At 39.1% G+C, this 16158-nt stretch overlaps 1 protein-coding gene across 5 annotated transcripts in view; it reads right to left on the reverse strand.

Annotated features, from left to right (window-relative positions):
• Positions 1 to 711: 711 nt before the first annotated feature.
• MYB (MYB proto-oncogene, transcription factor) overlaps positions 712 to 16158 on the reverse strand; it is a 35044-nt gene continuing 19597 nt past the window's right edge. For 4 of the 5 annotated variants that reach the window (XM_004263790.3, XM_004263792.3, XM_033406706.2 and 1 more), the window contains 3 exons: positions 15454 to 15564; positions 12964 to 13071; positions 712 to 1986 (listed from right to left, as the gene is read on the reverse strand). In XM_004263790.3, the coding sequence (XP_004263838.1) occupies positions 1870 to 1986; positions 12964 to 13071; positions 15454 to 15564 (336 nt within the window). In that variant the 3' untranslated portion in view covers positions 712 to 1869. The remainder of the gene's footprint in view (positions 1987 to 12963; positions 13072 to 15453; positions 15565 to 16158) is intronic. The other variant, XM_004263794.3, reaches the window with a different exon arrangement.

A 16158-nucleotide genomic window follows, 5' to 3' on the forward strand; every position in this document is an offset into this window, starting at 1 on the left:
TGTGAAAGGGATATTGTAGCACAGTGAGAACACTGAGCTGAGAGATGGAAGCCAGTGGAAGTTGGACAGATGGATGCCTCGGCTGGGTCGCCCTGTCCTTACCCCAGTGGAAAAATGTCCTCTGGCTCTGCCCCAGGAGGCTGATCAGCTGCCTTGCATCCAGGTACTCCTGTACCTTCTAGCTTCCGGTTGGTTCTGCCAATGAGGACCCTTGGCAGATATGGGAGGGACAGGGAATATAAAGTTAGGGGTTACCCTTGGCTCTCTTTCTGTGAGAATTCCAAAGGTCGCCGCTCCTCTCAAGAGCTCCTGCTTTCCATGACTCTCCCCTTCCACATGACAGTGTCCTTCAGGCCTGCATCCATGAGCACGCACTACCCTTTGTGGCCCTGCTACCCCCTGCCCACATCCGTGGTATCAGTACCCTTGTAAACGACCTCTCCTTGCATTATTCTAATTCAAACACTGCTGGGACCCTGAATGACAGATTCTGGATGATTCTTCCCAGCTGTCATTCTGCACGTGATTATTTTGGGAACTACTGAACTTGGTTTGCTTGTCCTTCTTTCTCCAAAGTTATAATTCTTGGCTTCTTCAAGTGAAGTTCAGATGGTGTGCAAATTATTAACAGAGGAAAGTGCTCTGCTTTCACTCCATTTTCTTAAAATTGTAACTATTGTCCACAGTCGAAAGTAAGACAGAAGTCAAAAGTAAGTAAAATAAGGGCACAGCTTTATTTCACTACAAGGCAGTAAGTACACTGTCATATCAAAAGTTCAGTGCCGGCCATCTTGCACCGAATGTTCTTAAGGCAGCAACTGGCTATCGACCCCAGCTGCAAACACAGGTTCTGTGTGGCAGTTCTGAGACTATACACTTAGAGACCACGGGGAATGCTGATTAAACACATAACCCCTGAATTAAAGAACAGTCAGGCTGAACTCAAAACAAAACATAGGACTTCAACAACACAGATCTCCCAAGAAAGAAGTGCAGTGCATGCTCTTATAAACCAACAATAACAAAAGACAAAAAACAACCACAAATGCAAAATCTCCCAAACAAGTTTTCCAATGTATTACAAAAGGAAAAAAAGTATATATATATAAAAAATAAAAAAGTTTGAAATACTAGTGCATAGTCAATTACCTAACACCAAGTTTCTTTTCTCTCCGTCCCAAGCTCTACTGCCCCTCTGATACTAGCAGCATGTCTACAGGCTAAGACCATAGCAGCAAAACACTTTTTTTTTCATTTGGCATGTACAAAATTAAATTACTGAATAAAAATATAATTTTTTATAAAACTATTTCATACAGTAATAATTTTTAAAGCAAGCTAACAAAAAAACCCTCATAAAATGGTTTAGTACAGTAAATGTACCTCCAATGTTATTAACCATAAATGAGCATTTACAATATTGATTACTTATTCCATGGTGTTAAGCCAACATTTATAGTAATGCATTGTGTTTAGTGATTGAGAAAAGTGAAATATTGGAGTACCTTTTTGTGTAAAATTTCAAAAACCCTATCACAGAAAAAATACTGGTCCTCTTAAAATACAGATAAATCACTTTATTTTTTTTTTTATTTTAAAAATCTGCAGTAAGATACTAACTGACTACAATTCATGACCTAATAATTTAGGTAAGACTGTTATTTATTAATTTTTTTAAAAAAATTCGTTTAGTTGGGTGAAATCTGATACGATTTCATCCACCTAAATGCACTTGGTGCTGTTGTCAACTGTTGTACCACAACAAAAATAGGCTCTTCTCCCATTCATGAAAAGTTTCATGTAGAGGAATGCTATATCCCAAATCAACTTGAAGTGTTCTGAAAACCATAATGCTTGTCTGCAAACGTCTCACATGACCAGAGTCCGGGTTGAGAAGGCGTTCACGTATTTACGAGCCTGACCGGAAGCCGTCATCTGATCGTCTGTCTTCCCACAGGATGCAGTTTCCCAGGCACCGCTACAAGGCTAATGGGGAGAGAGAAGGCAATGGCAAGGTCAGACCGGGAAGCACACACTTTAGCCCACAAATGGATTCCCAGTCCCAGCAGGGCCAGCAGAAAAAAAGGGTGACCTCCAGACAGCAAGTAGTAGACACCAGGGAGCCTTTGTCAGATAAAATCTTCCCTCTGACAACCAGGAATCCAGCATTCTTAAGTGATATTAATTATCAGAAATTGTTTATCGCGAAGAGAGAAAACCCACTCCAAGCAGTATGATAAGATACAGCTGTATCTTCACACTTGAGTGCCTTTTGTCTGTTAGGAGATTTTACAGAGTTGGAGACAGGAATGAGTGTAATCCCCCAGATACCTAAGGTGAGCTGTGGGCATTTACTTATTAAGCAAACTGGTGAGTGCTTGAGCCACCCAGCAAGGAAGCTCCTGTAGGTGCTGGAATTGATCAACACCTACTAAACATAGTGTATCTTTTTAAACAATGAAATTGATTAAGTTGAGTTATGAAAATTTAAATTTATCATTAAAATGGATATTTATCAATTAAATACCAACTAATTAAGAAATATCGGTTTACTTGGATAGCTTACTTTTTAAAGATACATTGGAAGTTACAGGATGGAACTAATATCTCATGGGCAGCATCTGGATCCTTCACACACATGATCTCATTTACACAGCACAACTGCCCTGGGTGGGAGGTTCATTCTCTCTTAAACTGGGCAGGAAATGGAGACTCAGAAAGTAAGGATAACTTGCCCAAGGCCACTCTATGAGTAACTAGAGTAATGGTTTTGAACGTGTGTCTGTCTCCTGCGAGCCCTGGCTCCTGCCTTCCCTCCATGTTGCTTCAAACCATTTCAAACTATTTGTGCCCTACTTAGTTCCCAAAAGGATTTAAGATGCTTACAAAGTAAATATAAGCAAAGAGAGTTTAAAAAGTGGACAAGGCAGGGTCACAGAGAAATGTGGAAAAAATAAATAATACGAAGAAGAGGTGAGATTTGTATTCAAAACACTTGCCATGAACTATAATGCACCGGCAAGATGTAAACTCCAAACATGGCTCTGAGCTCTCTAGCAGTCAATGCAAAGAAGGAAACAGAAACACAAGCAGATATAAGATTTGCTGTCTGTAAGCTCAAAAAGAAATCAGTGGTTTTAAAAAGCACAACTATTCCTAGTGTTGATATCTAAGAGGGATGCTTTTCATGGACAAAAGAAGAATAAGAAAAGAAAGGCCTCTGCTGTCCTTCAAGAGAAAAAATGAACACATGTGAAACCGGTGGAGTGACGACAGGCAGATGAAAGGTTTGTGGTCCCACGGCCAGAGGAGGAGGAGAGGGGACACCAACGAGCAGCCAGGGCCATGCTCTAGGCAAAGGGCATGAATAGGCAGGGTTTAGATAGACAAGTGGTAAAGAGGGTAACCCAGGTGGGAAAATAACATGAAAGAGTCAGGAAGCTGCAGTTTGTACACTGCTTGTGGGAGGGACTGGGAGACAGAGAGGAAGGGACACAGTGGATTTAATGACAACATTTAACAAGTGCTTACTACGCACCACTCACGCTTCTAAGCATTTTACATGTATCATCTCATTTAATTCTCATACAAAACACCAGTGGCATAAATATGGCTCATTACACATGTTTTACAGAGCAGGCAATTTTAAAGGAAGAGAGAGCTGAGGCAACACCCTTAAAGTCACCCAGCTAAGAAGTGATGAAGTAGAAATGTGAATCCGGGCTCTAACTCGCTGCTTCCATTAGAGTTCTTATCAGTGGGAAATTGTAGGGTCCGGTCAGCAGGGCCTTGGAATGCAGGAAGAAGTGCTTAGATGAGGTGTCAAAGTCATCAGACTTTTAGCAAATAGGTAAGACAATTCCAAATGAACGTGGTATTTGTATGTGAAGGGGCTTCCTTGCCTAGGGTCTGGAATAAATTTTCAGTGACATAAGGTTTACAGTGCTATGTTTCTAACTTGTAAACTTTCACAGGACACAAAGTAGATTACCCAGTTTCTGCCCAGTCTGTTGTGCCATCTCACTGCCAATGTAAAGGCACCATCCAAGTTTACACATATTTACTCTCAAGGCTCAGAGGCTCAATACATAACTTGAAATACTACATAGGCAAGATTGATTATCATAATATTTTCCCGGAAGTGTGAATCACAAAAATGACAGGACAAAGATGACAAGGCGTTCTGGGCTGACTTCTGCCATTGAGTCACATTTAATGTTTTACTAAGTAAAATCACCAGAGTAGGTTAAGCATTCTTTGATACAGTTCTGAATAAATGATGTTTGTCTAGTTTGAAGGAAGTGGGTTACATATACATATTTCTTTGGTGTGTTATCTGCCCATCCAAGTCTCATATTTTAGTTTAGTTGACTGCTTACATGTTGTTGCTAACATTTTTCAGTGCAGCACTGAAACACCTAATTGACACAAGGAATCCAATTAACAAAATAAAATTTAATGTTATCACTGTAATTTTGAGCTTGTATTTGTAGTGACACACATAGAACATATATGACAATGTGACATATAATAACAATGTGACATCCTAACATATGACAATGTGACATACAATAACAATATGACATATACTAACTACCATTTGAGAGTCAATAGTTAAAGATGATGGCTGTCCATGATGAGTACTATGCAGGGCTTAGAATCAGTGATGTACACAGAACAAAGTACATGGATCTTAAAAGCAAGTGACTAAAGAAGATGCAGAGGGCTTCCCTGGTGGCGCAGTGGTTGAGGGTCCGCCTGCCGATGCAGGGGACATGGGTGCGTGCCCCGGTCCAGGAAGATCCCACATGCCGCGGAGCGGCTGGGCTCATGAGCCATGGCCGCTGAGCCTGCATGTCCAGAGCCTGTGCTCCGCAACGGGAGAGGCCACAACAGTGAGAGGCACGTGTACCGCAAAAACAAACAAACAAAAAGATGCAGAATAAAATATCTTAATATGCTAATATCTTATATGTAAGCAAAACATAACAAAGATACACACAAAACCCAAAAATACATATTTCAAAAGAATACATACAAACAAATGAAGGGGAAGGGAGGATGTAGGTGAAAATGGAGATAAAAGTGAGGAACAAGGAAGAAAGGATTGTTTCTGTTTTTCTCTGGTTAAGAATTTTTCTACTTAGCTGTGCTTCAATTAACATAGGATTAATTTTCTATATTAAAGTAAATTAAGTATCCTAAAATCCTGTATTAATAGGATCTCATGCTTGCTTTTACAATGCCTCTTGGTAAAAGTCAAGTTCTGATCCTTGACAACATAGTACTTAATTCGGGATTCCCAATGTCTGTTCAAGAGAATCTAACACAGTTATCGGCTTAGTATATTTTCAACTTGGACTTTAACTGTGTTCTTGTTGGATCTCCCAGATGGCTCATCACTTATTCATGTTTGGCTCTTCCTCCAGGACCAGATATTTAAAACAAGATCAATATAAAGAAGGTACCATATATTTTTAGTTAGTACTTTGAAAACACTTTTCAAACAGTCAGCTTCCCCCAAGTCAAAATGAAATTTATGAAGAAATAAATCAAATTGACTGACCTATCCGAACTTCAGAAAGCAGAGCATTTGAGGGGCACCTAAGCCCTGAAGCTCAGAGTTGAGGGAGGGCAAGACGACTTGGAACACCTGAACCTCCCAGTGTAGACAGACACCAAGACACAGTAGCCACTGTGTGCAAGAACCACTGAGCGCAGAACAAAAAGGCGAACGTGAGTGGGCAGCTCCTTTTCCGCACCGTGAGAGTACAAAGCAAGCACTTCTTACAACCATGAATGGAAATACTGGTCAGAGCAGACACATACCTACTTTGTGAAGGTAAAGGAAGAGCAGAAGTTTGAATACTCGGGTAAGAAGCGAAATGCTGAGGTCCACCAGCCAAAAGGGCAGCTGCCTCCTCCTGCTATTTCTTTCTCCCTCCTTACCTTGAAGCCCTGGGGCCCTGGGCCAACTTTTCAAGCTGATGGAATAGTTCTGACAAAGGAGGATTAAATGTCTTCGTGCTAGAGGATGTTTTTTAATACTGTCATATAGATCCTTGGGCACCCTCTTCATTCCCTCTCCTTAAATGTTAGTTTCATTTACACTAAAGAATTAGTAAGAATTACAGATTTTGGGCTTCCCTGGTGGCGCAGTGGTTGAGAGTCCGCCTGCCGATGCAGGGGACACGGGTTCGTGCCCCGGTCTGGGAAGATCCCACATGCCGCGGAGCGGCTGGGCCCGTGAGCCATGGCCGCTGAGCCTGGGCGTCCGGAGCCTGTGCTCCGCAACGGGAGAGGCCACAACAATGAGAGGCCCGCGTACCGCAAAAAAAGGAAAAAAAAAAAAAAAGAATTACAGATTTTGGCACATGAATTCTTGTTAAATGACTAACCCATGGTGCTGTTGCAGACATGTCACTCTACCCTAATTCATTACAACATTAATAATCCTACTGCACATCTTCCTCCTCTTGCCCGCGAGTTATCTTACTTATCCCATAATTTACCTTTAATTGCCCCTGGGCAGAAGTGAACTGAAAAAGGACTGTCAGAGGTCTAACTGGGATATCCTGCTGAAGCACTTTAAATAAATACGCAGATCCTTTATATAAAACAGAAGACAAAACATGAGACAAGACCATGTCCACAGGTGGTTTTCTGTCAGAATTAAATTATCTCCACATTTTCACTTAGAATATGAATGGTTTTTTCATCATGCTGAACAAGAACTGCCATTGTCGTTCTATTCATAGAGCAGCTTCACACAGTAGCTGCTGCCGTCAATAGCCTTGGCAGGGTATGTGCTTTACAGTTCACAGACCTCATAAGAAACTTGCGTGAAGTCATGAAAAAATGATTTTGCAAAACCAAAACAACTTATAAGATGGTGTTATGTTTTTCTGTTTCATTTTTTAAAATAATAGGCAGATATAAATGGTGTCCAAAAGACTAAGAATTATTTGATAATTCCATTTAACCTATCTGAAGAAAAGAATTACTCTGGACTAAAATTCTAAAAGTCAGAATTCCTTCCCAGTGGGGCATCTTTTAAAATGTATTAGTTATCTAAGAGATAATGTTGAAATCTTTAGCTGTATCTTGAGAGTCAAGAATAAACCTGAGATGAAGTGTGGCTAAGGTAAGGTTAATGGTTATCAAACTTTTCCCACGCATAAATGCTTCCCTATGTCTGCACAAAACAATTAAATGCTCCCAACTTCAGAGTTGCTAACTTTTCATAGAAAAGAGACCTAAAAGTTAGCGTGGGTCAAAGGTCCAGATGGTGATGGAGGGTGTTCCATCCACCAGCGCCTTCACATCCCACCCACGTCTAAGTTAACAATCGCTAATAGGGATGGACTTTTACCAAATTTGGAGTTTGTCGCCAATGTCTCTAGGGTTCTTTTCATTTTACATGTTGATAGACTTCCCAACAGTTGTAGTCACATAGCCTCAGATGTCACAATTTTTTGAAAGAATAGCTCTTTCCTTAGTCACATATTGGTTTTCAACTATTGAGATTAAGATAAGTGCCAAATTGCTCTAAAGCAATTCTATCTTTGTTGGCCCAAGGAAGATTCAATATCACAGTGTTTACCAAACCCAACCAAACAAAAAAAAAATCCAGGTCGTGTACTCTCTGGGGTAGAGCACTCTGAATTTGAGCTCAACTTGCCTTCCCCACTCATTTAGCCTTTCTCAGTTCACCCCAAAAACTGTACACGGTAAACTTGCTTATTATATAAGATATATTGAAAGCAGGTCACTGAAATATTATTGACAGCTATGTGAAATCTTGCCAGGGCAAGTGGAAAAAAGTGACCCAAGGGAGAACCAAATGGATACAGAGGTATCCAGGGGAGTAGGTCAACAACAGCACACTAACACTAAGAAATGCCTGGAAAGATCTATGTCACATGGAGACGGACTGTTTCTGTGTCAGTTGACATGCCAACACAAGCAGCAGAAAAATAGAGAAGACCAGTAAATCAGTTGTCTCATCTCCATAACACCAAAGAGATCTGACTACCTTTATTTCAGGAATCAGTTGAATCAGCAATCGCTTTTGGTGACCCACTGACACAGTTCTGCCAGAGTGGAGCAAGGAATGAGAAAGAACATGTGAGAGGAAATAATACACCAGAGTGCAAAGTGAGGCCTCCTTGCCTATGTTTCTAAGGACAGGGACAGTGCATACCCTTTGTCTGAAAATAGGTACCACCAATGTACATTGGCAAGTGTGCCGCCATTTTTTTTTTTTTTTTTTTTTTTTGCGGTACGCGGGCCTCTCCCGTTGTGGAGCACAGGCTCCGGACACACAGGCTCAGCGGCCATGGCTCACGGGCCCAGCCGCTCCGCGGCACTTGGGATCTTCCCAGACCGGGGCACGAACCTGTGTCCCCTGCATCGGCAGGCGGACTCTCCACCACTGCACCACCAGGGAAGCCCTGTGCTGCCATTTTGAAAGTAATATTATATCCATTTGATCTTCATAGAAACCTTGTATGATAAGTGGAGGAAATAACTATAGTCCCCAATTTAAAATGAGAGCATTTTCATCTGAAGAAGTTAATGAATTAAAAACATGCAGTTAGAAACTGCTGATGTCTGGACTACAACCCAGGTGCCTGTTGCCTGCATGCTAGCTTATTACACTCCTTAGCAATGCCAATCATGCAAAAAGCAACGCAAAGCACATGGAACTGAAGAAGTGAGCTTCAACTGCTTGCAATAACATCGTAAGATTCTTTGATGCTGTGCAAATGTGTTTAAGTGTTAATGGCTTGAGAAATTTACTTAAATTAAACTCACTGTTTTTAAAAAGTAAGGCTAGGACAAGCCAAGTCAGGAAATTAAAATTTAAGGCTGTCATTCTGTGGTTACAAAAAAGAGGAAAGTGAGTGAGTAAAAAGCATATGAACACATCTTTTACATTTGGGTTTTAAACAGGAATAAAAGGAAATTATAATTTAAGAGAAAAATACAGAAGTTCAGAGGCTTATAACTTAAGTACAGTTTCAGATCTACCAATGAAAATGTCTACCTTAGGAAATGTTTATTGGCATAATGTATTTATTTCAAAATGTAAAGCAAATTGAAAGCACATTGAGAAAAACAGGCAGTTCTTTTCTCCTTGCTGAGGGAGCTGTGTGTGTGTGTATGTGTGTGTGTCTGCCTTGGGCTCTTTCAGGGTGACTTTCGAACAGCAGAATCCAGTAGTGTTCCACAGTGAATCTGCCTTTCCTGCTCCAAACTGCAAGCTTTCTAGGCTGAATGTCTATTTCCTCATTTGTGTATAAGCTTCTAGACTCCATTCTCTACTACCATACAGCATGAGGAAAACAGCACAATGGTCCGAAAAGCTCACATATTCTGAGCTACATGAAAGACACAAATATCAAAAATGTCTCAGGACATTTTTATTATAAGAGTCCCTGTTTGTTTTTACAATTAAAGTTAAGGCAACTAAAAAAAAGAAGAAATCCAACTATTATACTATTATGCAGCTGCTGCAAATTCCTTTTAAAAAAAGATCACGCATAAATAATTTCAAAACCAAATATAACATTGTGCATAATGGTTTATAATAGCCTCTAAACATTATAGCTTATGGACTAGGGGTTATATGGAAAGCTCTGAGTTATTAAAATTCTTTGCTTCTCAATGACAACCCGCATGAAAAATGGGCATACTTAGCACCCTGAGTTTGGTCTCTAAATACCATTTCCCACTAAAAGGATCACAGCACCTTAGGGAAATGGCTGGTTCCAAGAAGAGAGGAAGGACATGTAACTATTATACGTATTCATGTATAAGCACATGCATTTATATGTGTATTAGAAGCTGAACTATTAAGCCCCAATATTTGGGGCCTCAAAACAATAACTACTCTGTCTAAAGTGTTACAGCTATAATTAAGCCAAGGATCATTACCACTGAAATGACAGAACACAGAATTGCACAATTAGTGTAGTCTTCAGTAAACTTTTCTTGTACCTAAGTAAATTTATTTAGTCAACTAGATGGATAGACAATCAACTGTACTATACAAATGACATTTTACATTTTAGAAGTATTGGAAATTTAAAATATTTTAGGAGTCATATTTAGTTGTTTTAATTAAATGCACTCTAACAAAATGTCTAGATTGTTTGGTTAAAATCCCATTTAACATTTGATTTATTATAAGTACAAATGACAAAATTTCTAGTCATATAAAGTACTCAAGTTGAATAGCCAGATCATTTAACAAATGCACAACATGTTCAACAATACTGTTCATGAGAAATCTGCCTAATTAGGTCAAATTGAATTATCAATGGAAATATATGATAAAGCATAATGGTTTTAATAAAAAATTACCAAATTGCTTAAAATTACCTACATAAATATTGTTGAGTCAGGGTTATATGAAATATAGGCAATATATGCTTAAATATTTAGAATCACCTGACGCATTTTCTGATATTTATCACAAAAGTTTGAAACATTTTAGAAATCACATATTTCTATGGTACGAGAAGCTATGTTTCCATGACACAAAATGAAGGAGATACATGGTGCGTGCCATTCACTCATTCATTCTTAAAATGAATTAGTTATCTATTATAGCAGGTTATTAAAATATATTTGAGTGGTGTAAATCACTAAAACCATATAATGTAGATAGAAGCATTGATTCCAAAATCAACTTATAGGTCTCAATTATTTAGTTTAGTGGAGCCGACAAATGTTACCTTCATCATGTGATGTACGTAGGTGGCTTAATCTCAATATACAATATCAGAATCTGTAGAGTGCCACATATGGCTCACCGATATACTAGAAAATACTGACTAATAAAAACAGAGCTACTAGACTTCCCTGGTGGTGCAGTAGTTAAGAATCTGCCTGCCAATGCAGGGGACACGGGTTCAAGCCCTGGTCTGGGAAGATCCCACATGCTGCGGAGCAACTAGGTCCTTGCGCCACAACTACTGAGCCTGTGCTCTAGAGCCCGAGAGCCACAACAATTGAGCCCACGTGCCACAACTACTGAAGCCCGCGGGCCTAGAGCCCATGCTCCACAACAAGAGAAGCCACCACAATGAGAAGCCCGCGCACCGCAACGAAGAGTAGCCCCCGCTCGCTGCAACGAGAGAAAGCCCGTGCGCAGCAACGAAGACCCAGTGCAGCCAAAAATAAATAAATTAAATAAATTTAAAAAAAACAGAGCTACTACTTAATACTGAGTTTCAAAGATAAGTAATATTTCCATCAAATAAAATATAAATATGCTGATGATAAAGTTCCATACTGATTATTTTTTTAATTAGTATCATTAAAATCTTCAAGGTAAAAATTAGACAACCTATTTTTTAGAAATCTGACACTCTTGCCAAATTTTATGTAATATATATATTTTATATCTGTACCATGTTTGGCTGGATATATTTTATTTATATCTGCATAAAGGTTTAGATTTAGGTTTTGCTAAACACTATTTGGTTAGGCCAAAAGCTTTAGGATTTAGTTTTAGGGAAAGAGCCAGGGGTTTTCAACCTACATAATGATAACTGTCCCTAAATATATATATATGTTGCACTTTGCCACTTAGAATGCACTTTTTTTATACTATTATAAATATCGGTCAGATCCTAGCCTATGTTACAAAATATACATAAAACTCAACCTAGTTTAATTAATGCACTAATAGCACTAGTCAAATTCTATGCTCTGGTTATAATCCTTCTAATCCCCTTTCTTTGTCCCCCATATGTCCCCCTTCTGTTCTTTCCCTTCTGTTCTTTTCCTCATTTTCCAGTTCTTTGCCATATTCTGAGTCTTCTTCACATGGCTACCCAAGCCTGATTGACTCAGGAAGGACTCCAGATTCCCCGCAAGGACAGACTTTCCCTAGTCCACACTCCAGTCAACAGTCACCTTTCATCAAAGCAGTTGGATCAGATAGAAGCCACAAGGAGAGCAATCTGATGGAATTAAGACACAAAGTGTGCCTACAGCCCTTCCAGCTGTACTTGTATTTCTTAAAAATAATGCTAAATATCACAAATGCTTTAAAGGAGGTAGTCTTAAGAGTCTCACAATTTGGAGAGAGAAGGCCTACTGCAGTGATGGGAAAGCCCTTCCAGGAACAGGACACTCTTTCAAATCACACTGCCTAAAACAGTGCCTTTCCCTCACAGGACAACTGTGACTTTCCACTTCCTAATCCAGGTTCTCTGCATGCTGCAGGGGCTATGGCTTTTCCCTCAGTGTAGCACAGGAGGATGGAGGGGAGGAGGGCTCAGCAGGTGGCTGGGTATTGGGCTATTGAATGTTGGGAAATGCTTTAAATAATTTAAGGGAACAAATTTGCATTCTTATTTACATTTGGCTGGGGATTAATTTGGAATTTGTTGTATTTCATCCACATAGACCTCCTTCAAAAAAGGGAAACCTCTTTTGATATTAAAACCCGTGAGCAGATGTTCAACTACAGATTAGCCACATAACACTGACAGTTGAGTTTGTCATTCTGATAGTCAAATATGTTGTAATTCTTTTCTAGCTATCTAATTTCAAACTTCATTGAAAATCTAAACAGGGTCTGAGCTTTGATGGCTTAGTGAGGGAGCAGAAAACATAAAAAATTTTGAAACTAAAATTAAACTATACCAATTTTTTATAAAACCTTTAAAAGTAGAAGAAGGAGGTATTGACACATGTGTAATTAACAATCTTAGTCTCAGTCACAGTAAGAAATGTTTCACTTCATCAGGCTTTGGGAGCCTGCTCTAATAAGAAATTTCTGGTGAGTCTCATATGAGTGGCAACAAGGAATTTTAGGAGTTTTTTAGACATTGGGAGTTGTTTAAAAGCATCACTCCTCTATGTCTAAAATGTTTTTCTTTTTTTTAAAAAAAAATTTTTTTTAGTGAATGACTTTTAAGATACCAATGTTGGAATAATAATTACCTGCAAGGGACTCGCCAGGGACCTGTTTTTAGGTACTGTAAATGCTTTGAGAACATTGTCTTCATCTTCTGATACTGGTGTCATTAAAACGGAACTTGTAAGAATATTCTAAAGGGAAAGAGAATAATTTGAAATTTAAATGAGGTTGGATAATAGGAGAGCCGACACAATTCTAACACTTTAGAGAGTAGATTACTATGAGTTGACACACATTGGCAGGAAAAAAATGCAGGTATTTGCCAGAAATTCTCTTCCCAATGAGCTAAACTGAGAACTCAACTATGTACTAACACTAATCCCACTGTGGCAAACATCACTAAAGCAAAAAGCTTCAGGGTCCCACACAGTTCTAGGCATGAGGCAGGCACTCAAAATACATCTGCTAAATGGATTAATAAATTTGTGCTTTTAAAAATTTATTAAACTCTGGTGAGAGAACTGTTTATTTCATATATTGGTAAAGAAATATTTTTGACTTACAGACTAATGGCAGTATAATATAATGGTGAAAAGTATGGAATTTAGAACTAGGCTAAAGTTCTAACCCAGAACCGCCACTTATAAGCTATACAATCTTGAGTAAGTGACTAAGCCTCCCTGTGCCTCAGTTCCCCCCCTGGTGTAATGGAAATGATAATGTCACCAACCTTGTGAGGATTAGATGAGTTAATGTATCTAAAGCTCTTAGACTATTACTCACCACTTAGAACACACTGAATAAATATTAGCAATTGCTATTAGCTTTGATTCTTCCTAAGAGGAAAGGGCAATCATTCACAAGTTACAAACTTTAAAATCCATGGTTAACCAAGGGCAACACAAAAGAAAACAAGACTACCAAGCCACGAAAAGACACAGAAGAAATTTAAGAGCATGTTACTAAGTGAAAGAAGCTAGCTGGAAAAAGCTACACACTGTATGATTCCAACCGCATAATATTCCAGAAGAGGCAAAACTAGAGACAGTAAAAAGATCAGCGGTTGCCAGAAGTTGGAGGGATGAATAGTAGCAGAGGACTTTTAGGGCACTGAAACTACTCTGCACGATACTACAATGGTGGATAAATGTCAGTACAAATTTGTCCAAATCCATGGAACGAATAACACCAAGAGTGAACCCTAACATAAACTCTGGGCTTAGGGTGATGCTGTATCAATGTAGGCTCACTAGTTGTAACAAATATACCCCTCTGGTGGGGTGTGTTGATGATCGGGAGGCTGTGCATATGTGAGGCCAGGGGATATATGGGAAATCTCTGTACCTTTTGCTCAACTTTGCTGTTAACCTAAGACTGCTCTGAAAAAATAGTCTATTAAAAAAATGGTGGTCAGCAAAGCAATGCAATATCGGGTACAATAAAGGGAATTTACTATAGACACTGTGATTAGCACTATGCTAGATACTACATAAAACCAAACAGGAGACAACTTAGCAAGGAGGAAATACAGGCATCCCCTGCTATTCAAAAGTTCGCTTCACACCACTTTGCTTTTATGAAAGTCCTCCATTAGCACCTAATATTTTCGCTAACTGCTAACCAAAAGAAGCCTGAAGAGAATTTTTGCTTTTCTTTTGCAGCCACAACTGTTACAGAGGCAGCACACACCCTGGGCAGTTAGAGAGGCACCGCCAAGCTCCTTCCCCAGGCACTACACTCAGCATCTCAGCATCAACCCCATAGTTTTGAATTGTGTGAGCACCTGTGCTTTATCTCAATTTCCTTATTTTTATTCACTTTTTATTGAAGTATAGTTGATTTAAAATATTATATTAGTTTCAGGTGTACACCATGGTGAGTTGATATTTTTATAGATCACACATCATACACAGTTATTAAAAAATACTATCTTATCTGTGCTATATATTACATCCCTGTGACATCTACTTTATAACTGGGAGTCCGTACCTCTTAATCCGGTTCACCTATTTCGTCCTTCTCCCCACCCCTCTCCCCTCTGGCAGCCACTAGTTTGTTCTCTGTATCTGTGAGTCTGCTTCTATTTGTTACATTTGTTTCTTTTTTTTTTTTTAATTTTATTTAATTTTTGCACCTGTTAGCAAGATATGTCCGAAGGTAAACTGCTTCTTTGCTTTACGTCATTTTGGCCTACTAAAGGTATCATAGGAATGCTCTACTTTCAGATAGCAGGGGAAACCTATACTACATTTAGAAGACAAATAAGTAAATTAAAAGAAAATGTAAAACTTAATATTCTGTTTTCATGGAAATGTGTGTATACATGCAGCAGATTTTTTAAGTGGCAAGGACTCAGATCATAAGAAAATAAACAAGTCTGCAATGGAACACAGTCTATTTCCAACACATGTAGAAAATCTCACTTTATATTCAACATTAATAATCATAAGAAAATAAGCCTGTGAGAGAATATTTAGAAGTATGAGGCACTAAATGCCGAAACCACAGTGGTCCCACACGCCACACACAGAATTCTGTGAGCTGCCCACATCTCATAACATGTCATAACTTACGGGCACATCTGCCACAGGCGATGCCTGTGTGAACAGCTGAGTGTTCAGACTCTCCCCTTCCCAGTGGTCTGAGCAGAAGAAGTTTCCTGCTTTATCAGTTGGAGATTCCACCTAAAAGCAAACAGGAAGTGCTTTGTTGTTTCTAGAGCTAGAACTTCCCATGAAACTGTTAAACTCAAGAGTAAACTTCTGTAAGATGAATAAGGTCTGGGGATCTAATGTATAATACGGTGACTATAGTTGCTAACACTGTATTGTATAACTGAAATTTGCTAAAAGAGTAGAACTTAAATGTTCTCACTGGAAAAAAAAGTAAATATGTGAGGAGATGGATGTGTTAATTAACTCAACGGGGGAGAATCCTTTCATAAGGTACACGTGTAACAAAACATCACATTGTACACTTTAAATACTTTATAATTTTATTTGTCAATTATATCTCAGTAAGGCTGAAGAAAAAGTAAATCTATGGCCAATCTCTCAACCACTTATCCTTATATGAAAATAAATTCAAGAGGCACTGTATCGAACCTGTTGGAAATGCTTCTTGACACCAATGTAAAACATTTAGCTAGTGGGAAGCAACAGCATAGCACAGGGAGATCAGCTCGGTGCTTTGCGATGACCTGGAGGGGTGGGATAGGGAGTGTGGAAGGGAGGCTCAAGAGGGAGGGGATGTGGGGACATACGTATGCATATGGCTGA

This window comes from Orcinus orca, chromosome 12, assembly GCF_937001465.1.
Source record: "Orcinus orca chromosome 12, mOrcOrc1.1, whole genome shotgun sequence".
In the NCBI taxonomy this organism is placed as follows: Eukaryota; Metazoa; Chordata; class Mammalia; order Artiodactyla; family Delphinidae; genus Orcinus; species Orcinus orca.